The sequence below is a fragment of the Onychomys torridus genome, chromosome 7 (genome assembly GCF_903995425.1).
Source record: "Onychomys torridus chromosome 7, mOncTor1.1, whole genome shotgun sequence".
Lineage (NCBI taxonomy): Eukaryota > Metazoa > Chordata > Mammalia > Rodentia > Cricetidae > Onychomys > Onychomys torridus.
The window spans coordinates 95,860,229-95,886,608 of record NC_050449.1 but is presented as its reverse complement, the minus strand read 5'-3'; the positions used below and the strand labels follow the sequence as shown (position 1 = coordinate 95,886,608).

Below are 26,380 nucleotides of genomic sequence, written 5' to 3'. Positions count from 1 at the left end.
CATCCTTCAGGCATCATCCATCTTGATTTTAAGAGAAGGTCTTTAAGTGGCCTGGAGCTCCCCATGTGGGCTGGCTGGTAAGTCCCAGGGAATCCCCCCATTTCTCAGCTTCTCTAGCACCGTGATTGGCTTTTTTAGAAAGCGAGGCTGTGGGGATAAAGCTGGGGTCTCCATGTTTGCGTGGCAAGCACGTTATGGACTAAGTCCTCTCCCTAACCACCACCACCACCACCCCCTTCCTTGTTACCGTTTCAAAACTCTTTACCCCAGCTTAGGTGAACTCAGGGGTTTCCAAACTAAGCTCCCTGGAACGCTTCTGGTCTCTGAGGACACTGAGGGGCACCTCCTCTCAGTCTCTGATGAGCCCTGTGTCCTGAGACTTGTCATTACTTCACTCAGTTTTCTGGAGCCGCCAAAGCTTCCCAACTGTTTATTTTCAACCTGGGTCCTTTGCTTAAGTTTCTATATCGACAGAGTCCTGGGCTCCGAGAAACTTACCTCTGCTCCTCTGGGCATTGCTCGAGGGAAGAAAAAAAAAGGCAGAGAAGTAACAACTAAGAAGCCTGAAGAAATGAGCAGGCCCAGCCACCAGGCTCCGATCCACCGGGGGTCTCCTGGGCTCAAGTTCACTGTAGCTGAAAAGAAACCAATGAATGGAAATGTCTGTTGGTTGAATGCATGGTGTCTCATGACTAGAAAGGGACACTCAGTTCAAGGGGTGTTTCACTGACTTTCTTCCCATAATGGTGACAAGACACTCCATGATGTAGGACCCTGGTACTACACTTCCTCTCCAGGTCTTTCTGGTCTTGCACAGAAAGCCAAACCCTAGAAAACTCTCAGACCCCACCCCCTCTCCTGGTGTTTCTTCCCGAGCGCTGGCAAGAATCATGGTGAAATGATCCGGTCTCCAAGGGCTGACATGGCTCATACACGTTACCTCCATCATCCTCCTGTCTCCTCTAGCATGCCTATGGGGTAAGAGTTATGCACACCTGACTTCTCTAACCAATCAGAAAACCAAATCCCTTGTCCATCAGTCAATTCAAACCTGTCTTCCTGGTACCCTAACCTGTACTCCTAACCACTGAGCTCCATTACACCCGACTTTTGAGAATCCCTAAGAAGGGCAGGCCCATAATTCTTAGGAGCCCGAGGATATAGGTATCAACAAGGAGGGTGCCTGGCCTCCAAAAGAGAAATGTTCCCCTGAAAATCTGCACTGCACTCCATCTAGAAGCCTCCATTGTGTTCTTTGACATCAGACATGGACACGGAATCTTTCTTTTCTGGAAGAAAGTGGCAGAATGGTTTCTAGTTACTCAGTGACAGGCACCCCTGGGCATGTCCCCTGCATGGGACAGGAGCTCCATTGCTGGACTCTTTAGGCAGCCAAGAGGGAGGAGCTAAATCAGAAGCACCAGTAAGAGGGTAATAAGAGTGAGTGTCCACTTCATACCCACCAGTGTCCACTCTGCCGAAGTCCACAAAGATCCTCAGCATGACTGAGCCCAGAAGGTACCCGAAAGCTGGTCCAAACACTGCGATAGCAAACAGGATGGCTGGAATTTAAAGAGAGGGACAGGGGTTGAGGGGCATTGAGAATAGTCAGCAACCCTAGTCCCCCAAACCGAGGGAGACTCCTGAGGTATCACCCACTGTCCCCTGGGAATCACAAGCCCATGCCTCTGATACTTTCTGAAGCCCACGCCTATTACATCTCCTGCAGATAAGGACCAGATGCCAAGTCTGGCAGAACCCAGCCTGCTGCTCCTCTCCACCTGCCAGCAAGATCTCCTGGCCTGGAATGAACCTGCCTCCACCGTATCTTTAAAGATGCCGGTCCAGGGTATGTTCATGTGTGAAGCTTCCCGTGTACAGTGCTGGTGGCTTTGGCAGGTGAAGGTGGAGTCAGAGACGCAGTTTGTGACTTGAGGCCCTGAGAGAACTCAATGTGGCTTTTTCTAAGAGAAGGAATCAGGCACCAGTTGGCCATCTGCTACCTGCTTCACGCATGACAACCTGTCCACAGCTCAGAGAAGTAATGTGCCACCCAGCAGGAGCCTGGAGAACTGGGTGATTTGTGGAGGATCAACGGAGTGTCTAACCCATGGCCCAGAGGTCACATGGTCTCCCGGATAGTTATGAATTAATGTGGCCCAATACAAATTTTAAACTTACTTAAAACATTATGTGTTGTGTTATTTTTGCACTTACAGAATGCAATTGCATGGTTCTCTTGTGTGAACTTGATAGAACACAATGTCATGTTGTGATGTCAGAGGCTCAAAACAGGGCTAAATATCAGCTCCTATAATCCTAAAGCACATGGTACACACAAAGTATCCCAGCTTTGTCCTACAGGTGAGATCCTGGAGCTCTGGGTTAGCCACTCGAGGCCCATACAAGTGGAAGGAAGCAGTTGGCATTCACCACGGGTCCACCATCTTGTAGGCCAAGAGGATCAGGCCCCATTTTGGCCCCAAGAGCTTCTGTAGGTGTCACATCAGCCCCCCCCACCCCGAATCTCCACCTCTCGCAACCCTCTTAAAGCCCAAGACTCACAGATATACAGAGGTGAGTTGGTGGGCTCTGCAAAGTCGTCCACATAGGAGATCCCAAATGGCTGAATGGGCACTGTCCCGATGCCGGCCAGCAACTGAGCAATCACCATCAGGCCCCACATGCTGCTGGTCTCCTTTTGGGTATCTGCCACGGTGCTATGGCACTTACTCGGGGGCAGGTCCGGCAAATGCTTCTGACAGAGGTCGGTCTGAAGGCGGCTGCTGTTTCCTGCAATGAGCATGCCCACTAGTCACCAGCACCCTGGCCTCCTGCTTCCATCATCTGTCCCCCAATCCTGCTGTTGTCCTGTCCTCTCTCCATACCCCAGTGAGAAGGGAAGGAGGGCCAGGGAATAGGAAAACAGGACATGGTCTTTGAAGAGTGTCCCTTTGCGTGACTGGCAAAAGGAACTACAGAGATGGAGGTGGGAGCCAGGTGGACCTTGGCCCCTGCAACAGAAGCAGCTGTGCCCAGGATGGGAAGGAGCATCCATTCCTCCTCCTCTACTGCTGCTGGCAGAGGGCCGAGAACGGTGGGTCAGTACTGCAGGCTTGGAGGAAAGCGCCACCCAGCTGCAAGAAGGGATCCACAGTCAAAACCCAGAGTTCTCAGCAGAAGACCATGCCACTGCCAGCCTCGGCTCTGGTCTTCCCTGGGTCTTGACCCCTACTCCTTCACTTCTGAATGATCTCAGCACCATGAAGGACTTGCTGCCAAAGATATTCAGTGCCCTGGCCACACCTGGGCAGTTCCCCAGAATCATAGACTCTTTAATGCTTCTTGGCCTTTTGGCTAGGACCACATGAAGAATCACAGACTCCGAAAACAAGGGGATTTGGGGACCCTCTCATATTACAGATTGGGAAGCTAGGCTGCACCTGGAAGCCCTTCTTGGAGGGCTCCAATCATCCCAGCATGGCCTTTGGATGCCACGGGTCCTGTGGCTTGGACCTTGCCGGGCTTGGCGGCTGCTTCCATGCCTCTGTTTTCAATTTGGCCCACACTAAACCATCAACATTGTCAGCTTTCCAAGGCCTTGAGGGGTTTGAGGGATCGTTTCCAGATTCCTTTTCTTTCTGCCTCATTCTGGCCAATGGAAATCACTGACGTCACCATTCTCGCTCGGTGGGGTTTTCACTAATACTAATGGAATCAGGAATCCATTTTATTCCTACTTATGATGTTTCCAGAGGTTTCTGAGCTAGGGGGCCCCCAGAGTCCCCTGGAGAGGAAAAATGAGGGCCATGGACTAGATGGTAGGGCTGGGACTGGGGCTCTGCCTTTTCAGCTGCTCTTTCCCCCTTCCACCCAGGCCTCATCTGGCCTAACCCCATCGTATCCTGTTCTCAATGCCGGGCTCTGTACAAGACCCATATTGCAAACTTTCAGCAAAGGGGATCTCTCTTTGGTCACTGGGGTCTGACTCAGAAAAAACAGAGGGGACTAAGGCCAAGTATTATGGGATCAAGCATTATGTAAAGCTGTGTGTGACAGTGCTCATCTGTAATCTCAGCCCTTAAGGAGCTGAGGCAGAAGGATTACCAGTTTAGAGGACAGCCTGGTCCACATAACGCGCAACCCTCTCAGCAAACCAAAATATTAATTACTATAACTACTAACTAATACTCATGGGTGGTGCATGATGTAGATGACTTTGACCCAGACAGGGGCCCATTAATTGTGCCCATTATCTATTCAAGAATAGTTTAAAGGTCATCTGAAAGCAAATGATACCAGGAAGGAGATATAAAGACTTGTCCCCTGTGCCCAGCTCAGCCACTGAAGGTCCATGCCTGGATCAGAAAAGCCACCCTCTAAATGGCAGGGTGGGTGATGCCTGTTTATTGAAAAGCACCGGCACCGAGATTCACTTTTGCTTTAGTCTCTCAGTCATCTGGCTGGTGACCATAAGAGGGACCTCTTTGTGCAGGTGACAGAGGGACACAGACATGACCTTTAAATGTCCTTCAACCCACCACCTCCCCCAGGTTGCTAAAAAGGCAACCACAGTATTGCCTCACCAAACCATAACCAGAAAGAGATATCACTTAACACCCCACAGGATGGCCATCATCGAAAAGCCAGACGACAATGACAAGTATTGGTGAGGATACAGGGACAGAGAGACCCTTGTGCATTGCTGGTGAAGCGTGGGAAATGGTGCATCCACTCTGCAAAACGGGTTCAAAAATAGAATGACCAACGGATCCAGCAATTCCACAATCACCAGAATAAGTAGAAGCAGGGGCTTGAAGTGATCTTTAGGCTCCCATATTTATGGCACCTTTGTTGGTGGAAACCAAGAAGTAGAAACAATCTGGCAAATAAGTCAAATACGGCACATAGTGTAGAATGTTATTCAGTCTAAAAAGGAAGCAAATTCTGATGTAAGCTACTAGTGATGAGCCTTGAGGAGACTGGGTGCTAAGTGAAAGAAGCCGGACACCAAATGGCAGGTCCTGTCTGACTCTGCTGATAGAAGACGTCTAAAGTAGTCAAATTCATAAACACAGAGAGTGGAAGGAGGTTTGCCAGGGGCTGGGGGAGAAGGCAGTGAAGGCTGTCCAGTGGATTCAGATCAGAATACTCTGGAGATGGATGGCTGAGATGGCCACACTTAGCACCATCATCCCCTTCCAGTGCTAGAATGGCAAGTTTCATGTTATGTATTTCACCACAATTGAAAGAAAAAAATATTGACAGGCATGCACCAGGAGAGAGGGCAAAGGGTAAATGGGGAAGACAGGAAACGCAGAGTTTGGTGGTGGTAGTGGAGGTGGGGCTTGGAAAAGTTCCCCCAAGAAGGGGGCCTCTGAACCAAGTAGAAGTCCAGTGGGAAGCTGGGGTGTAGCTCAGCACTTGGAAGTGGGTGACCCAGGACACCCACTGTTTGCCGAGGCTGATATGCCATGCAGCTACTGCAGGCAGGCAGGGTAGCATGCCTTGGGAATGGGCCTGGGTTGCACCCTGAAGAAAGGCCCAGGCAGGTAAAGATCTTGACAGGGCAATGCAATAAAGTTGCTGTGGGGACTAAGGCCTATGTTCCAAAAGCTCGGATGGGAGGGTAGAGAGTCCCTCGGCCAGATCCTCCAAGGGCTCAGACAGGTGAGGCTGCTGTTGTGTGATATGAGGGTCAGGGCTTGCAAGGACTCCATGGTTGTGTGAGTGAGATAGCATGTACAGGGTCTGGCTGTAGCAGGAGAATGAGGGACTTGGAGGTGGGGAGGTGTGAGGGGACTCGAGGAACTCCCTGGGGAAAACAACAGGCCAGAAAATAAGAGTTTATTCTAAGCACTACTTCCTGATTTTGTCCATCCTTATTATTTGACTAGACTCACATTTATGAGGACATTGTTGCTGCCTTGGCTGGCAAAAGCATTTTTTTGTGAGACATTTAATGGTCATCAAAGATCGTAAAAAACGTTGACGGCCTTATTAAGTCTTCATGTGGCATAGTGCGTGGTGTGCCAAAGCCACAAAAATCCCTTCGAAGCTTCACATAATGAAGTGTCCAGCGGCCAAAGTCTCTGGGGATTGTTTTACTATTACTAAGTTTAAAAATGTCAGTGTGCGGGTCAGAAATGCCTTTTATTCAAAGCATGCATGAAAAACAATAATCAATTGGCCCCAACTCCATCCAAGTCTCCAGATTCTCTGTGGCTTTTTTCTGTTTCCCACATTGATTCAAGAGGTCCTCGGAGAGCGCACTTTTCCCGATGCCAGTCCTGAATGGGGCCCAAGCCTATTTCAGAACCAGCTCTGACACTTGTGGAAAGGGACAGTAGTTAGAGCTGAGGTGACAGCTTGCTTTGTAAAGTGCTTGACTTCATAAACATGAGGACCTGAATTTGATCCCCAGAACCCATATGAAAAGCCCAGCATGATGGCACACGCTTGCAATGCCAGTGTTGGAGACATGGGGATCACTGGCCATCTAGCCTAGTCTAATTGGCAAGCCTAACTCCCAGGGAGAGAATATGTCTCAGAATATGCAGAATCTTAGGAACAAGCCAAGGACTTCCTTGTAGTCGATGGCCCTGGCTATCACACTCGGGTGGGAATAGGATCTTTTTAGAATTTTAGACCATTAAACTTTTCTCTTCGAAAATAATCGGCATGGGGGGAGGGGAGGGCATCATGGAGGGTGATTGCAGAGGCAGGAAGTGGTGAAGAACAGGCTTTGGAGGGGACCTTGGGCAGGTTCTCAACAGAGAGAATGACTGGGTATGTCACAGGTAGGTTGGCTTTCTGGGCTGCGGTCTCCCACTTCCTCCCTGGGGCAGAGTTCTCAGCCCTTCCCAGGGGCTTGAGCCCACATAAGGGGTCAACAGGCAGCTCACCATTTTTCAAGTCACATACCTGGGATGTTCAGAGCCTTCCCTGGCTGTTCACTGTGACTTAGGAGATAGCTCTGTCATGCAAGCATGAGGACCTGAGTTCAGATTCTCAGCACACACAAAGCAAGCCAGGTGTGGCAGCATGCACCTGTAATCCCAGCACTGAAGACACAGAGACAGGCCAGTCCCTGGAACTCACTGGCCAACAGCCTAGTCAAGTAGGTGAGCTCCGTGTTCACTGAAAGATGCTGTCTCCAAAGAAATACAGTTGAGAGTGATTGAGAAAACAAACAGCACTGACTTCCGGCCTCCACGCAAATGCATTCATGTGCACATGTACACATATGCACACATGAACACACATACAAACACATCCATACACATATACCCCTGCACACAAATTTTAAACATTTGTATAGATTCATTTATTTTATGTGTATGAGTGTTCTGCCTACATGTGTGAACATTCATCATTTGTGTGCCTGGTACCCCTGGGGGTCAAATGAAGGCATTGACTTCCCTGAAACTGGAGTTATGGATGGTGACAAGTCACCTTGAGGGTGCTAGGAACTGATCCTGGATCCTCTGTAAGAACAAGTTCTCTTAACCACTGAGCCATCTCTTCAGCCCCACTTTTTATTTTTTTTTTTCTGAGACAGGGTCTCACTATGAAACTGAACTCATCATGTAGATTGGGATAGTCTCAAACTCACATAAATCTGTCCACCTCTGCCTTCTCAATACAGGGATTAAAGGCATGTGTCACTATATCTACACCCCCACAAAATTTTAAAAATAATAAAAGTTCCATAATAAGACCAGAGAAATGGCACCCCTTTGCACCCACTATAAAACTTCTCCTCTGGAATCCATCTATCTACCCAAGGCTATCTGCCTCCATACTGCGGGGGTCCTGGGGAGGGAGGAGAGCCTTCATTAACAGGGAGTTAGCCTATTTCCTGTCTTCCCCAAAGTAAACTGGGGGAAGGTGAAAGCTCTTCCGAGCACATTTTAACCCCGGTAAGACATCGGAGGCTGGCTTCCATCAAATTTCACAGGACGGTGCAATCTATCTAAAACCAGCTGGCGTCCTCCCTCCTGAGCTTACTCCAGCCACACCCTGGCAGCACAAGAGTCAACCTTCTGATTCATCCTGACATTTTAATCTGCAGAATCCCAGTTCTGATTTCTGGGCCCCTTGGTGGTTTTGCAATGTAGGAGATTTTGTGTCAGGAAGTCAACTTTCCTAGGATGTGACCCATGGACCTAGGAAGAGGTGGAGCAGGGGTGGGGCAGGGGTGAAGCAGGGATGGAGCAGGGGTGAAGCAGAGGTGGAGCAGGGATGGGGCAGGAGTGGAGCAGAGGTAGAGCCAAGATGGAGCAGGGGTGGAGCAGAGGTGGGGCAGGGATTGATATTCCCAACATAAAGAAATAATAAGTGGCCGAGATGATGAAGATATGTCAGTCAATCTGATCTGACATGCTGAACTATCACATACTACGTAATTACTATGCATCACTACAAATAAAACACATTTTAATATACTATTTTATTGATTATTTGAGAACTTCATACAATGTATTTTTATTGTATTCATCCCTCACTCCACTCCCAACTCTTTCCAGATCCACCCCTACCTCCCCCCCTTCACAACTTTGTGCTCTCTTTATTCATGAAACTTTATTTTATAAAACATTATTCTATAAGAAGCACTTATACATCATAATCTGGGGCATACATGTCCTCCAATAATACTACTTTTCATTCAGAATGATGAGTCACTTTGAGGAACTCAAATGGATAAGGGAAAAGCCTACTGACAAGCAATGCTACTCAGGCTTTTAAAACTCAGAGACAGGACCCAGTAACAGAGACAAGGCCAGTGGTGGTTTCCACCAACAGCAGACTACAGCAGAGAAATCACAGGGCAAATGTGTGTGCTTGGAGGGGTTTGCATCTGCACAGAGAAGGAGTGTGCTGGTGCTGGGGCGTGTGTGTGTGTGTGTGTGTGTGTGTGTGTGTGTGTGTGTGCACTGAGACTGGAACCCACACTGCCTCCCTTATCCTAGAAGTGGCCTGGGAGAATGCTACTTGTCCTGGGCATGAGGCTTGCTGTGTGTAGGACTCCACAAAGTCACAGCCACATTGGCTGTCCCGGGACTCCCCTCTCCTACTTCCCCATTGCCCTTTGCCAGTGCCTAGGAGCCCACACCTTGCACATCAGACCAGTTTCTTTAGTGGCTAGGGGAGAAAAAAAGATAACACCTTGCAGCCCTGAATTTAGTATGTTAGGAGATGGGCACCTCACTCACACCTTTCACTGGTTGTGAAGTAGAACTTACTGCTCCCAGATTTATTCCCTAGACTGCCGGAGTGCTCCTTGTAGAAAACCCAGAGCGGTTAGCAGAGCCAACAAAAGTCATTCATCCCTCCCCACCCCCTCCCACAGTTTCTTTGTTAGTGAGGCTCCTAAGCCAGCAGAAGCCATGGTGGGGCATGACTTGACTGGAGGCAACCTGCTGACAAAGTATGTCATTGTATCTGCTAGGCAAGATGGGGACCCATATCTGGAGAGTCCTGGGGGATCCAGCTTCCTGCATACCTGAGGTAGAAGGGCTACGTGTCTACCACTCTGTGCTCTGTCCTCGGGGACACAGCTGGCAAGCCCGAGAACGACAGGAAGGCTGCAGAGCCAGGAGAATGGCTGATAAGACATTTTGAAGGCTGAACATTAGAAAATTAGATGCAAGGATAAAAAGAAGGGCTCCTACCAAGGAGAGTGAATCTCGTGGGGAAAGAATACAAGGCTTGGCTTCAGCTAGACAGCAAATAGGAAGGCAAGGCCTGGCGTGAGAAACAGATCTGCAGGACTGTGGTCCTGGCTATTTTGATCATAAGCTCCCGACTTAAGCCTGTTTTAGGACCCTCAGGTCCACAGTGAGATTACTCTGTCTTTTTCCCAGGGAGACCCTGAAGACCTGCAGCCTTATTCACTGAGGTGCAGTGAAAATCCTGGAGCTGAAGAGGCTCAGCCCAGCTTTGGGATGGCTTTCCTGCCACTGGGGACTAAGTGACTTGGTCTGGATGGTTCTCAGAAGCAGACTAGAACCCATGGAAGGTAGTACTGGGAGATCTAAGGGCAAGAGTCCCCTGGGAGAGAAAGGCCTGTCCTCATGTCCATGGCTGACTACCTCAAGGCAGCTTGGGGGAATTCACGTCTTGGGAGTTCAGTTCTAAAGGCAAGGGTAGCCCTAGGCCAGGAGAACCAGCTAATGTAGGGCTTGGGAAACGAAACTACTAACTAGGGTAAGATTTGATCTCCACCGTGTCTGTGCCAAGGAGTATTACAGCACACACCTAGACACTGTTGCCTCTACTGCCCATGGAAACTCTGGTGCCCCAGTAACAATGCTGAACAGTTTCATAGATACTCAAGGATTGGCAGGCCCAAAATATTTCCAACCGGTTGTTTGAATAAAAATGTCTGCCTGTGACTTAACATGGTTTTCAAACACTTCAGCCACTAAGGCTTTCTACAATCAAGGCTTCTAGAGACACAAAACAGATATGAAGGGTAGGTTTCTGGGGGTGGAGGGGTCCCCTACACATCCTTCTCACTCCTGCTCTAGGCTAGGAAGAAGACAGAAAGGTGATAGCTGGAACATTCCAGAATACCCAAAAGCCTTAGCTGACTGCTAGGTCCTGGTATGTGAGTCAGTTGTCTGTTGTGCTATTTTTCTTCCCTGGGTGCCCATCTTCTCTGATTATAGACATCACAAGCTTGGAGTTCTTAAAAGTCCCCTGGTCGTGGGAGAAAGAAGGCGCCCCATTGGCCTCCCTCTCCCAAGGGACACACTGCCTGGGGCATCCATGTCAAGCCTTTGGGCTACCAGAGGTGTTTGGGCACAGTCAACAGCCTCAGTCTCACCAAGTGCAGCAAGAGGAGCAGAAAGTGCTTTCCTGCCTCCCTAGGTCTTTCAGGAGCCCACTACCTCCTACAATGACGGCTAATGGTTTCTTCAAACCACATTCCATAGTGGAACAGGGATTGTTTCCTGGGAGATGCAAAGCCACTAGCATAGGAAGAATCCTTTCTTATCTACCAGGAACCTTCCCCCTGTCCTGGTTAGGACTGAGACAGTCTAACCATCCAGGAGTAGTGACCTGATGGACGAGCAGGAAGGAGCTCATCTCCAAGACACCTGCAGCAGGTCTGCCGCACGGCCTCATTGCTGAACAAGAAAAATGACTGCCCAGACCCCAAGGGCCAAAAGGTGCAGAGGGGTCACACTCAGCCTCCGGCAGGAGGCCTAGGACAAGGAGTCATTTTAATTCACCTGACTTCGCCCACAAAGTAGATGCTCCAAGAGCCAGACAGAGCGTGGACAGACGAGGTCAGCGGCTGGTGCCTTTGAGAGGAGCTGTCTATCAAGGCCACTGCGGTGGAGAAGCTTGCTCCACCAACCTTAGAGTCCATGTGCTTTTGTGACCTCCCTCGCCACTCAACACAGCAGCCAGGCGCGGGCTGTCATTTCTCCATGTTTATTTTTATCCTTCCCTACATCACGGCTTTAAGAGGATCCATTCAGAGGATTCAGAGATAAAGGATCATTTGGTTTTCTTCTGCTCATCTTTTCAGGGCTGTTTTTCTTTTAGTTGCATTAAGAGCAGTCACGTTTTGTGATATTTTCCCACTTGTATTTGCTGGCTCTCTTCTTCCTTTCCTTTCCCGATTAAACAGGTTAAACAGTTCCAACTAGCCAGGCTGTGCAACTTTCACCCTAACTACCCACCCACTCACCCCTGCACACACTTCCCCCCATCCTTTATACATATCATCCCACCTGCTTCCCCTCAAATGCATGCTCAACCCCCACATCCCCACCCACACACTTCCTCCTACATATGTGTTCTCCACTCTGCTTCCTCTTTGCCCTATACTGCCACCTCCTCACAATCCCCCATCTCCTTACCTTCACCCCTGTACCCCAACACTTCTGCCTCCAGTATCCATCTCCACATACACCACCCTCCTTTCCTCTCCATGCCCAGCTGCCTCCCTACCTCATTCGACTTCCTGCGCATAGAGATGCTCTGCCTTACACACACCTATGTGCCACAGGCATACCCAGGCTGCCTGCACACCATGTATCCCTCATGTCCCCCATTGCTTCTGGCATCTCCATTTCACACCATGGCTGGCTGTTTACCACCTTAGCTTATCATGTTCCAGAGCCATTTGCTCTGTGGCCTGGCCCTGTGTGGCTTACTGGTTTAGGAATGGATTGGCTCTGGAGGTTGAGAGCTGCATAAGGAAGTATTGAAGTCACTCCGGATCCCAAGGCTTCACTCTCCATGCTTTCCTGTAACCTGCCTTCCTAGGGACATCATAGAGAGCACAGGATAGGGACCAGTAGCTTCAGAGATAAAGGGCTAGGAAGGGCTTCTTCCCTTTCTTTTCTTAATTGCTCCAAAAATACAACTTCCTCTCCTCCTTTCCTGCTTAGCCTCTGGGAAGCTTCCTGCCCAGGCAACCATTGTCTGCCAGGCCGACTTAAGTAGACTACACTGACCTTCACAGGTTATACCTAGTCTCTCAAAACACTGCTTTCCAAAGCTCCTTCTGTTCTCTCCTGGGAGAACTGGTCTCCTGCTGGCTTGTTTCCCATCTGCAAAAGCCTCACTGCACCTTCTAGATGTGGGCTTGGATGGAGGCTTTGGCTGGGTAGCTAGTCTCTAAAGGCGCCAAGGCACATTTCCGGACCCCACTGACATTTAGAAAATCTAAACATTCATAAATGTCTGCATGGACTTTTTAAAATAGGCAATTAGTTGTTAAAGGTCTTCGTGACTTCCCACAATGTTCAGCCTTTCTTCAATTTTTTTTTTCCCCTCTGAAAATCATAGTTCCTCTTCATTTCCCATGGTCATTTCTGGAGCGGCTTTGTTCCAAAGGAGGAAGAAATCAGCAAATACTCATGAAGAGAAGAAGAGTGGGGGATGATACTGGTCAATAACAGATCCCAAGTGCAACAGCAAGGCAAGCAAATGGAAATTTCCCCATGAGCCACACTCTTTGTATCTATATATTTATTATATATTTATATTATTTTACTTTAATTTTATTCTGAGAGCACACCCAGTGAGAAGGTATTATTGCTCCCATTTTACAGGTAAGGATACTGAGGTTTAGAAAGGAAGAGTATCCCTCTTAAGAAGAGTTGGCAAGTGAGCAGCTGAGATGGCATTTGTGTCAAAGTCTATGCTCCATCTACGAACATGAGGCTGTAGGAGGCTCTGGCAACTAGTCAGAACAGTTGCCCATGCTCTCATCACAGGGACACTATGCTCACATGAGGGTGTAATGGAGGCCTAGGGTGAGGACAAGCACTCACCTGCAGGCTCTCCCAAGCGGTCCAGTCCACAGCAAAGAGCTTGTCAAGGGATACCATGCATGTTCCCATGGGGATTCTAAGGGGCTCCCAGTTTACTCAGTGTCCTATAATCATTCCCCACTATCCCATGAGCAAGAGCCACCACTTCATGGTCCCTGCCTATGGCAGCCACTGGGCTAAATGCAAGAGCCTCTGCAGACATAGCTTGATGGGAGAGGTGTTTCTCTTTTAGGCCATCCTGAGGTACTGAGTCTCAAAGCAGAGTTGGCCCAAGGACTGCCTGGCTCCAGAAGACAGTTTAGATGCACCATTTGGGTGTTACATCTAATAAAATATGCCCCCCCATGACCTTGCATAATTCAAAGCTGAAGTTTCCACAGGAATGCATTTGGAGTAGAGTCATGATATCAGCCTTTTCCAATGAAATGACACTTGATGAATATTTATCTGAACATATTAACATGGCACACTTCCTCACTGCATCAGCACCTAGTATACAGTTAAACTAAAGGCCACAGATGTGACTCCTAGGCCAAGGTCCTCCTCATCTTATTGCCTGGCACCAGAAAGATGCCCCGAAGGTGGCATCGCTGAACGTTTCCAGCTGTTGCTGGAATCCCAATCAAAGCAAGTGCCGCTCCATTGTCGCAATTTGTACAAACAGCATGAGCAACAACAGTAACAATCCGTTCTCCCAGCCTGTGCACACTGGGGCCCTGTCAGGCAAGCTGTGGTGATTTGGGCCAGGAACAGTGGAGTTAAGACTGGGCTGGTATTGACTCCCTGTGATCTAGGGGCTTTGTGGTAAAGCCCAACTCAATCTAAATAGCCATCCCTAATATGGAGCGTATTGAGGCCATCCCTGACCTCCCTCCCATGACTACACTGTGCAAAGCAAATGCCATGGGCTGTGGGCCCAGGCCGTGGGGAGCCGACCAGCTTGACTGAGTAGGCCATGGCATGTGGTGTCTGGCAAAGTGCCCTCCCTTCAGCCTGGCCCCAGCGCTCGAGGCTCCCTTGCTGATCTCATTAGCCTGGTCTTCGTGCATCAGAAAGGTCAAGTCCTGATTCTCCATCAGAGCTGGTCTCCAAGGCCTCGTCTAGATAGAGGGGAGAAAGGACAGGGCAGAACCCATGGGCTTGGGTTTGTCCTCATCCTTGGCTCAGACTTTGAACAGTCCGGGGCTACGACACACCTGTGAGAATGACTAGAGCACCTGGAGGAAAGAGTGACAGATCCAGAACCTTGCAGACACTTCACCAGTAGACCTCCCCCGTTCCTAGTCCTTCCCACTCCCACCCCCATTCAAACCAACCATCTGTCTTCTGCACAGGCCTCCCAACCCAGGGAGGAATTTCCTCTGCCGTTCTAAGTGACTCACCTCTGGAGCTTAGTCTACTTTTAGAAGAGCCAGATTCAAGCAAACACGAATCAGTTACTTGCTCAGCATGTTCTGGGGTGGCTCATTTATCCTCCACCACGGACATACAGCTCTACAGCAGTGGACTAAGGATGAACATTTGCAGCCTGGGCCCCTCAATGCTGCTCGTCACGAAGCCACCGCCGTGCCCTACTTCTCCTGAGACAAGGACAAACTCATCCCGAGCTAACTAGTTGACATAAAGTGACCTGCAAAGAATGATGACCCCCAGGGGGATATAAAACACTATACTACTGCAGGCCCATTCCCAATCTGCCCACAGATAATTTACATATAGGAGACAAAATCCCAGTATAATTCATTCCACAGTCACATTATAGAACACACAGAAGGAGGATTCACGGTGAACATGCCACAAGCAGACACAACAAAGCAAAGGAGTCACATTCTTACAGCTTGAGCTAGTGGAACAATATTAAAAAGACTACATAAGAATATATTTAAATTACTTGAAAACATCAAAGAAACATATAATGTATACACATATACACGCACACATTACATATCAGTTAAAAGCATTAAGAAATGATAAAATTAGGGCTGAGAAATTTGAAAACAAGTCATAACTCCTAGAAATTAGCAAAATAGAGAGTAAAACTTACATAATGGAAGGGTTTGACTCCGATTTAAAAGGCTAGAGAGAGGCTCACAGAATGGGAATACATACTTTAAGGAAACCACTAAGGATACGGTACAGAGGAACCATGCACTGAAGACTCCAAGAAGTTAAGAGATGAGGGGTTCAGAAATGAAAGTGACTGACATGTATATTTATATAAAAGTTCAGAGGAAAGGATGGAGAAAATCAGCAGCATTTTTGGCAGACAAGTTTTTAGAGTAAAATAAAAATTTTGCAAGGGGGGGGAGCTAAGGTCTTATCACAAAAAACAAACAACTGAACTCCCAAACAGACACAGATTAACCCATATTCAAACATACTATAGTAGCAAAACAACAAAAGAGAAATTTTAAGTGCAACTACAGAGAATAAAACCAAGATGCCTTAATATAAGGGTTGACAATTAGACAGATGGAGAAGGTCCACTGAGAAGTCCCAAAGACAAAGGTGTGTTGTCTTCAAAGTTCTGAGCGGGAATAACTATGAATTTAAAGCAGTTTGTAGCTAAACTAATGCAAGAGTAAGGGTAAAATGAAGATCTTTTCTGACAGAGATTTTATCACCCAAGGGTTCATCAATGGAACTACAAAGGATATATCTCAGGAAAAGGGGGAATTGAAGCAACAGAGCAGGTGAAATGCCCCCAAGCATCGGTGAATGCAGAAACCCATAACCCTGGAGGTAAATACTGATAGGCAGTGAGCGATGTAGGAAGGGTAAGGTGGGTGTGTCCATAGCACTGGGTGGCAATGATGGACAGTGGGCATTAAGGTGTCCAGAGACTCTGTTCTCCTGAAGAATAAAGACATTCGTCAGCCTAGAGCTTGTTCAGTCATAAGTCAACATTATACACAAGGGCGATGGTGAGCCACACTGTTTAGGAGTTAGAGGATTAGCCAGGCGGTGGTGGTGCACACCTTTAATCCCAGCACTCAGGAGACAGAGGCAGGCGGATCTCTGTGAGTTCGAGGCCAGCCTGGTCTAAGAGTGAGTTCCAGGACAGCCAGGGCTATACAGAGAAACCCTGTGTTGAAAAACCAAAAAGAGTTAGAGGATTACACATAACAGGCATGCCAACTGATCTGTGGATTTAATGCAACCCCAATCAAAATTCCAGAAGAAGATTTTTCTTTTGAATATAAACAAGTACATCTCAAAGTTTATATAGAAAAGAAGAACAAAACTAAACAAAACACTGATGAGGGGGAGCATGCAGTGTTGGCATGGGTGACCCACAGATCAATGGGCGGGAAAGGAAGTCCAGAGATGAACTGTCAGACGTGGTCAACTTTCTTCTCCGAGCTGGCGGCAGAACTCGGGGTCTGGTGTATTTTGGGCAAGCTCTCTACCACTGCAGCCTTAGCCCGAGATAATTCATCTGTTGTAATGGCACAATTTATCTGTTAGAATTATGGTATGATGAAAAGACAGTTTTTGTAACAAATTGTGCTGGGGAAAAAAATGACATTCATACAAAAAAAAAATGGTTAACTCAAAACAGATCATTACATCTACATGTAAATCCCCCCCCCCAAAAGGGAACACCCAGACAGAAAATGTCCCTTTCCTGGGATCGGGGAGAGGTCTTGGGTGCAGTACCAGAAAAATGAATGGTGGAAGAGAAAAAATAAGGAAAAATTGGATTTCATCAAAATTAAAACCTCTTTTTGTTCTGGAAGTGACATATATTCTGTTAGAAGAATGTGCATGATGAGCCAGAGACTAGGAGGAAGTATTTGTAAAGCTCACGTCAACAAAGAGCTAGCTAGAATTTGAATAAAATCACAAACTCAGCAGTTTAAAACAACAACAGTTTATAATTAGATAATGGGTTGGTAGGAATAGAGGGACATTTTCTTCAGTGGCGAAGCCAATGATAAAACACCCATGTTCTGACAGGCAAATCCTTACTTACACTCCTGTAGTTAATCCTGATGAAACTCTCTGGAACACACACACACACACACACACACACACACACACACACACACACACCAACACACAATGCACCCTGACATGAAAACAGAAATAGGGACTAGTTGAGAAAAGGAAAAGGATTAGCAAGAGTGGAAGAAAAAAGACGAATATGATCAAAACACATCATGTACATGTATGGAAATGTCACATTGAAACCTAGTATCATGTGTAATTAATATGTGCTAATTAAAATAATTCTAAAAATAAAATGTAAGGAAGAGTCACCTTTTCCTAGATCATTCGTTACTAATGAATATCATGTTTAACCACATAAATTCTTTGTCTATTTCCTCCTGTCACAAGGCATCCCAATAAAAGGCAGAAGTTTGGGTCACAGAAAGAGCCCTTGCCTGATGAGGGTCAGGGGACAGGGCTCCCTTTTCTCTCTCTCCTTAGCTACTTGGACCATGAGAAGATACCTGAATACTTTCAGGTGTCAAGACCTACTACATAGCCATTTCCTCCCAGTTGAAACACTCCCTTCAGGTTAGAATAATGGTTCTCAGCCTTGGGTCATAACCCCTGTGGGGGTAGAATGACACTTTCACAGGGGTCACCTAAGACCATCTGCATATCAGATATTTACATTATGATTAATAACAGGAGCACAATTGCAGTTATGAAGTAGCAACAAAAATAATTTTGTGGCTGGGGGTCAGCACACCATGAGGAGCTGTATTAAGGGTTCGCAGCATTAGGAAGGTTGAGGACGGTGGGGAGCTCTTCAGACTAAGGAAGCTATAGAAACTTGTAAGGCTCAGAAGTTCCTAACATTACAAGATTTACAAAGCTTCCCCCAAGGTTGTAAAAAGCAGGACTCAATTGCTAGGGATGAGGAGATTCTGGTAGAGGTGCCTACACATTGTCCAGAGGGCTCTAAGGATACAGCTTTTGTGAGTCTTCACCCATGATGGAGTGTGCCTTTTGTGGATGTGTCTGTCTCTGAGTTATCCATGCTCCTATAATCCCTTACCCATGCTCCTGTAATCCCTAACCCATGCTCCTGTAAGTAACCCAAATAAACTTATTGGCTCTCCAAACTAGAGTTGAAAAGACTCATCTCTTTGGATTGTTGTAGTGTCTTATGTGGAGTGAACAGATATTTGTTCATGTTTCCCTTGGGAAAGTCATATACCTCCTCATCTTATGACTTTTCTCTGCACCCCACTAGTGTCCCAGTATCAATGAGTGTACCATACAAACTCTATGTAATTTAAAGTAAAAATCGACAGGTGTAACAGTCACCAAACATCAGGAAAACCCCCAGACTTCAAAGTGTTCCACACTTTGGTCCTCTTTCCTCCAGGCCTCTGTGGGCTCTGGTCCCAGGTAGGTGGAGTTTGGATAAAAACTGGCATAAAGCACAAGGAGTCATGGGGAGAGGCCAGCAACCGCAGAGGCTCTCCATCTTCAAGAAGCCAGGAACCAGGTAGCTAGGCTACTTCACACTTCTTTGTGTTTCAATACGTTCCACATTCCAGATGTGGTCTGGAGAGAAATCCATCTACTAAAGCCAAGGACGGTCTCTAGTGGGAGAGGAAAGACGCCTTGACCTAAAGTGGAAATCCCACCTGCAGGGGCACCACCATCAACTCTGTACCATGCTCATCCTGCCTCACCTCCTCAAGGCAGGAGTTGGGGCCACTCACCGGCAGTGGTCGAGACGTATTGATAAGGCTCCGACAGGAAGTGTGGGAGGGTGAGGACAAAGGCCCCTGCAGCCAGGAGGAGCCCCCCTATGCCAATCATCCGTGGGCGGTTCACCCGGCTGCCAAAGTAGCTGACAAAGATGATGAGGGTAGCATTGCTGATCTGTGGAGGGGAACAGGGATCGAGTGAGAGCCAGGTTGGTCCCTCCCCCCTCCCCCAGCCCAGAGTAGACCATATTTCATCTAGGGAGAATAGAGAGGGGAGGGGCTGTCCGGTAATAGTGGGGTCCCTGGCAAAGCCGTGCTAGCCTGGGTGGATGTTCTGGTTTATGCTGTATTTGCACAGCACCAGTGTTCCCCCAGCCTCTGCTTTTGGACCATTCCAGCAGAATTATCTGAAGACATGATGAACTAATCCAAACACTGACCATTTTATACACAAATCTTGAGTGTGTGCTTGTGTCTGCAAAAGGGTGTGCTCACGCCGGGCGGTGGTGGCTCACGCCTTTAATCCCAGCACTCAGGAGGCAGAGGCAGGCAGATCTCTGTGAGTTCAAGGCCAGCCTGGACTACCAAATGAGTTCCAGGAAAAGGCGCAAAGCTACACAGAGAAACCCTGTCTTGAAAAACAAAAAAAACCAAAAAAACACAAAAACAAAAAAAAAAAAAAGAGGGTGTGCTCACATGTGCATGTGTGTGTGTACCAGTCACCTCTTTTTTTTTTCTCCTTTTGATGCAGTTTCTTAGTGATCCAAAGCTTGCCAAATATCTAGGCTGGTTGGCTCCAGAGAGTCTCCTTTCTCTACCTCCCTGACTTTAGGACTACAGGCGCATGCCACTACTAAACCTGGATTTTCAAATGTAGGTTCTGGGGATGGACTTAGGTCTTTATGTTTGCACAAGAAGCACTTTACCAACTGAGCTCTTTCCCTAGGCCTTCTAGAAAAATCTTTTGGGGGCAAAATCTAAGGAAGCCTCAAAGCCTGGAAGGCTCCCAGAGTAGCACATGTTTCCTAATTAAACTCCTAACTTTAATGAGGTCCAGGGTAATAGATTCAGGGACTCTGGACTGAAGGTCAGAATAACAACCAAGCAACATGCATGGCCCCATGCACCATGCAACTGTTCTTATTTTATACTTTGTGCTCGTTCATTTTCATCACCTTGACACAAACTAGGGTTGTCTGGGAAGAGGAAACCTCAATGAGAAAATATCTCCTTTAGCTGGCCTGGAGGCAGGGCTGTGGGGACATTTTCTTGCTAATGATTAATGTGGGAGGGCCTGGCCCACCACTGCTGGTGAGGCCATCCCTGGCAGGTGGTCCCAAGTTGTACTAGCAAAGCAAGCTGAGGAAGAGGAAGGGGGAAGCCAGCAAGAGCTTTCCTGCGTGCGATCTCTGCTCCTGCCCCAGTCCCCGGACTGGCTTCCCTCCATGGTGGCCTGATGTGGAAGTGTAAGACAGACAAACCCTTTCTTCTCTGAGTTCCTTTGGTCATGGTCTTCATGACAACAGGAGAAAGGAAACTACAACTTGACAGTGAAACAGGAAGTGTCATGTCTACATCTGTGAAGTCAAGAGACAGACGGAACCAGGGAGGCCTGACGTCAGGTTGTCTACGCCATACTAGAGCAACCTTCTGGAGGAGGTGGCTTCTGCCCCAACAACTCTGCATCTAACCCACCCCCATACCCATCCTAAGTTCTTCAAAACGAAGGGCAAGGACCATGATACCACTTCCAAGCCCTGTCTAGTGTGGACAGGACCACTGTGTTCCTAATGTTCCTTAGAAGGTATGTTCCTTGTGTCCACCACTTTGGTCCTGAATGCCTTTCCTCTCCCATGGCCACCTTGTCATGGAACCTAGTGTCTATCTACTAGAGCTTTATTTCTGTACTCTTGTCTTAGCTTTTTGTCTGTCTGTCCCTTTCTGCCTCCCAGCACCTAGGACAGTGTCTGGTGTGCAATTGGTGTTCTTTAACCCATGTCAAGGACATGACCAACAGACAGAGGCTGTGGCACATGGAAGAGGATGTGAAGCTATGTGAGGTGAATGAAGAGGCAGCTTGGCTTCATCAGGGAGCTCCCGAGCCTGAAGTTTCTAGAACATTCTACAATAGGTACCCAGAGAAAGGGAAAGCTTATTCTTGAGCTTCTTGGGTTTCATCTTTCCTTCTTGCTTCTCTATTGTTTTTTTATAAATGGACTGAAATGTCAGACCATTCCAGCTCTGCTAGCTGACTTGAAAGAGTATGTGTGAGAGGTGGTGGAGGGCTCTGAAACAAACCCAGGAAGGAAGCTTGGAGTATCTGTGCCCCCACTTATCTGCAGAAGCCAGAACTGGTTTCTCTGTGAGTCACTGGACCTGCTCGGGTATTGGGTATTGCTTCCAAGCTTTACTTCAGCGGATGGGTGCCTTTGAAAGTATTCTTTATTCTTTTCCCACTTAAAGCACACCTCAAAACTGCAGCTGTTCTAGCTAAGAGGAAGACTTCAGGCCTCAGCTATCACCCTCAGAGCAGCTCTATCTACTTGGTGGTGTTGAACATTTGAAATCTGAAATAAAGCTATTAGTAGCACACTCTGTCCTTCTGTGTCCCAAAACTAAAGGGTCCAGGGAGATGGACATCTAGGGCAGGGCTCTAGGGCTCCAGCTCACCTTATCTGTTCACCCTTTGATGTCATGCCAGAGTGGACAAAAGGAGCAACTGCTTCCCAAGGCTGAGATACCCATGGCGTCTCTGCTGAAGCCTCTCCACCTGCCTTTGAACTGCCATAGGCAGTCTGTGCCCTTTCATCTCATCTGGACCCAGGAGGGCTTGGAAACTGTAGCTTCAGGCTGAAGGTTTGTACTCACTACACACTCAGATGGCCTCACCCTTGCTTGCACCAGGCTGGACTATCTTCACACACCCCTGGCCACACACACACACACACACACACACACACACACACACACATTCAGTCACCACCAGCAGCACACAAACTCCAGATGTCCCTGGACCACAATTTTATTTCAAGTATCCAATGATGCTGATAAAGTTTAGATGTGGGAGCTCATGGTTTTGGATCCCCTTGACTGCTGTAGGAAAGGGTCTACCATATGTACCAGAACTTATTTGTTTAGTAAAGGAGCCTAGAACACAGTGTGAGGAGGACCTAGAGGCTGTGTCTGGACTCACCAAGAACTGTGGGTGACTTGTGATATGTACAAGGGCCAGGGCCAGGATACGGTGACATACATGTCAGAGGTTTGTTTACTCGCTCTCTGTTGTCTGTGAGAACAATGTCAAGTCAAAGGACAAATGTAGGGGTTGTATTCTGCACTAGGGTGTAGACCCAGCCCCATGGTATGCTCCTCTCAGATCCTGTGGTTAGGATAGTATACACAATGAAGGATGGTCAAGAGCCTCCCACTCAGGGCTAACGAGATGGCTCAGCATTGAAGAGCACTTGTTGCTCTTGAAGAACACCCAAGTCTAATTCCCAGCACCTACATAATGGTTCACAACCATCCATAACTCCAGTTCCAGGGGATGCAATGCCCTCTCCCAGCCTCCTTGGGCACCAGACATACACATGGTACACCTGCATACATACAGGCAAAACACTCACACATAAAGTAAATATGATTTGAATATATTTTTTTAAATAAAGAGCCTCCCACTCACCTCATTCAAGCTGGAAATGAGACCCGAGGAAGAACTGGAGAGCCCAAAGCGCTTCTCAATCGTCGTGAGGCTGCTTTTGAAGTAGGCACTGTAGAGTAGCTGGCAGAGCTGTAGGAGGCCATGGCAGAGCACGAATACCTGGATAACAGATGACAGCCGTCTGAGGTCTCTGCACAATGGCCCCGTGCCTGCCCAGCCTTCCGTCCAGGGACTCTGGGGGCAGTTGGGACTGTCTCCTCATGGAAACACTTCCTTCACTGGATGGTTCTGAGAGTGAAATGCTATCAGGTATCACACCATATTCCACCCCATGGGAAACAGTCCAAAAATTCTAGCCATTGCTAGATTTACCACATTTTTTGAGACCCTGTCCCATGCCTCCCAAGGTGGCTTCCAGCTCACCATGAAGCTGAGGATGACCTTGAACTTTGGCTCCTCCTGCCTCTACTTTGTGCTGAGCTCACAGGCCTATGCTACCCTCACTTGGTTTTTATGCTGTGCTGGACATCAAACCCAAGGCTTTGTGCATACTTGACAAGCACTCTACCTAATGAACCACATCTGTTGTCATGAAGAGACCACTAAAATCATGGGGAATGTCATCCCCAAGCAAGGCCCTGACTTAGACAAGCATCAAGAGCTGTTGGCACCTCAGGTTGCTCCCTAACCATATCACAGTATATGGACTGCACCCTGGTCTTCTTCCTGAGTGCTGGGAGAGCTGAAAGTCAGCCTCTATTCAATATGGACCATTCTCAGTGATACTAGTTGGGATGCTCTGCTTCTCCTGACCTGCCCTCCATTCCCAATCTCCATCCTCCCATGCCCAGCTCTCCTGTCTCCAGGAAGATACTCTGACACAGTCCTCCAACCACCTGATTGAATGATTAGCCTCATTCCATCTTACCGCACTTTATCAGGGATGCTTTGACTTCTTACTAAGAACATGTATGACTGGACTTGTTCCCCTCTGGATGGATGTTCAAGGCCCCGGAGAAGCACCAAAGGTTATTTGTCACTGTGTCCCACCTGGCCTCACAGGCCTTGTCCTGTGTGTGCTGAGTGAGTTCATGAAAAGTGGAAGAGGACCTTGATAGTGTCCTCAGATCCAGGCTCAACCTCCTGTGATCTCAGCTGTTACGTGAGCAGGAACCAAGTCCTACAAGTCCCACATCCTTAGGCAGTGCTTGGAATTTCCTTTGGGTATGCTTTTCCTCCAGGGAAGAGTGGGATGCTGCTATGCTCCATGCTCTGAGAAAGTTATTCTTTTAGTTGAAGGGTTGGCATCTGAGAAGAGTAACTAAGACTCTGTCTTCGTTTTCATTTCCCTCCAAAACTAAACCTACCTCTCTGCAGCCTCCCTCCAACCTGTAGAATTTCCTAGCTGCTAGCACAGAGCCTTGGTGAGGCCAACTTGAGGCTTCTGTGACAGAGTCCAGAACTCACTGTATGTCCATCTATTCTCATGGCCTCTAAATCCAAGAAGGTCATAGCGCTCAGGACACCAGACACCTCTCCCAACTCCTGCCTGCCTCTGAGCCCCAACAACTAGCTCCCTCCTCAGCAGAGGAGAGCCTTCCAGAATCCAGAGGCACCTCTCCAGTCCTGCCTCCCAGAAAGCATCTCATTTATTTTCTTTCATGGGCTTGAATGTTCTCAATATTTTATAATAAATAGTTTTTGAGAATGATTTCTGTCCCAGTTTCTTTTCTAAAATGGAGAAACTGAAGGTCCATAGATGGGGAACATGGATGCCTGCCATTAACATGTGTAGTGTAGGTGCTTGTCACTAGTGATGTGTGGAGTGGATGGCATTTGAATGTGTTTCTCCCTCTACATAGTTATCCTCCTTCTCTTGGGCCCTTAGTTTTCTCAATTATGAGGTAATTCAGATAAGCCATTGATTCTTGGAAGTCAACTCTAGGTAAAAATAGAGGACAGAGGGCATGGGGGTATCTGGAGTCTAAGGCCCAAGTTCAGATCCACAAGATCAAAATCAGTGGGAGTGTAGTCCCAAATGCATGTTTTGAAAAAGGTCCTGAAGCAGAAGCTGGTGGGCAACATAGATTATGGTTCTTGGGCTGAATGGCATGTTCTGGCACTTGCCATCTCTGTGTGGTGGGGAATTAGAGAGGGAAAAGCAGACACAGAACTTGGATGTGGTGAGGATGGTCATTGTAAAGGTGCTGATGAAGGTGATGTGACAGCATCATTGTTGACGGTGACAGTGGAGGGGAAGGCGATGGCGAAAGGTGAAAGTGGTGATAAAGTAAAGGTGGTGTTAAAGTTGATGGTGGTGGTGGTGGTGAGGGTGAAGGTGAACTCGATAATGAAGAGGAAGTAGTGAGACAAGTGAAAATGTTGGTGGAGGTGATGGTGATGGTGTTTGTTCTGGCTAGATTTATGTCAGCTTGACACATGATGGAATGATTTTAGAAAAGGAAACTTTCAGTGAGAAAATGTCCCCACCAGATTGGTCTGTGGGCATGGCTGTGGTGCATTTTCTTGATTGATGGTTGATGTGGGAGGGCCCAGATCACTGTGGGCTGTGCCACTCCTGAGCTGGTAGTCCTGGGTCCTAAGAAGCAGACTGAGCAGGCCATGAAGAACAGGCCAGTAAGTGATCTTCCTCCATGGCCTCTGCACCAGCGTCTGCCTCCAGGTCCCTGCCCTCCTTGTCTTCTTGCCCTTACTGTTACCTGGTAGTGTAAGAGAAATTTCTCTTTCTTCCCTGAGTTGCCTTTGTTTGTGGTGTTTTATCACAGTAACAGAAACGTCAACTAAGACAGTATTAATGATGGCAAAGATGCTGGTGATGACTAGGTGAGCATGTGGGTGAAAATATGTCATGGTGGAAGTGATGAGAAGGGGGTGCTTTGGTTTCCTTTCTGTCACTGTGATCAGCACTCTGACCAAAAGCAACTGAGGGAAAGAAAAGGTCTATTTAATCTTACAGTTGACAGTCCATCTCAGAGGGAAGTCAGGGCAGAAACTCAAATAGGAATTTGAAGCAGAAGCCACGAGGAACATAGCTCTCTAGCTTGCTCATCCTCATCCTCATAGAGCTAGCTTCCTGCCTAGGGAATGGTACTGCCATGGTGTACTGAGCTCTCCTATATTAATTCACAATCAAGACAATCCCTCACAGACATGCCCACACATCAACTCCATAGAGACAATGACTCAACTGAGACTTTTTTGGGGGGAGGGGATGATTTTAGGTTCTGTCAAGTTGACAGTTGATGCTAACTAGGACAGAAAGTATTAGTGAAGATGGGGTGGAGGTGATAGTGATGGTATTGGTGTTGCTGGTGGTAAAAGTCTTGGGAGGAGTAAAGGTAAGGTGATGGCAAAGATATGAGTAAAGTGAAGGTGTTGGTGAAGGTGATGGTGAAGGTTGTGGTGAAGGTGATGGTGAAGGTGATGGTGAAGGTGTTGGTGAAGGTGTTGGTGAAGGTGTTGGTGAAGGTGGTGGTGAAGGTGTTGGTGAAGGTGTTGGTGAAGGTGTTGGTGAAGATTGTGGTGAAGGTGATGGTGAAGGTGGTGGTGAAGGTGATGGTGAAGGTGATGGTGAAGGTGTTGGTGAAGGTGTTGGTGAAGGTGTTGGTGAAGATTGTGGTGAAGGTGATGGTGAAGGTGATGGTGAAGGTGTTGGTGAAGGTGATGGTGAAGGTGGTGGTGAAGGTGATGGTGAAGGTGTTGGTGAAGGTGTTGGTGAATGTGGT

General features: G+C 47.7%; 1 protein-coding gene across 1 annotated transcript in view; it reads right to left on the bottom strand.

The window, feature by feature from the left end:
• Positions 1-26,380, bottom strand: part of Slco2a1 (solute carrier organic anion transporter family member 2A1) — an 80,959-nt gene that overhangs the window by 15,239 nt on the left and 39,340 nt on the right. The window contains exons 2-6 of the mRNA XM_036194044.1: positions 22,656-22,793; positions 18,986-19,148; positions 2,566-2,793; positions 1,464-1,562; positions 499-635 (exon numbers count right to left, since the gene is read on the bottom strand). Of these exons, the coding sequence (XP_036049937.1) occupies positions 499-635; positions 1,464-1,562; positions 2,566-2,793; positions 18,986-19,148; positions 22,656-22,793 (765 nt within the window). The remainder of the gene's footprint in view (positions 1-498; positions 636-1,463; positions 1,563-2,565; positions 2,794-18,985; positions 19,149-22,655; positions 22,794-26,380) is intronic.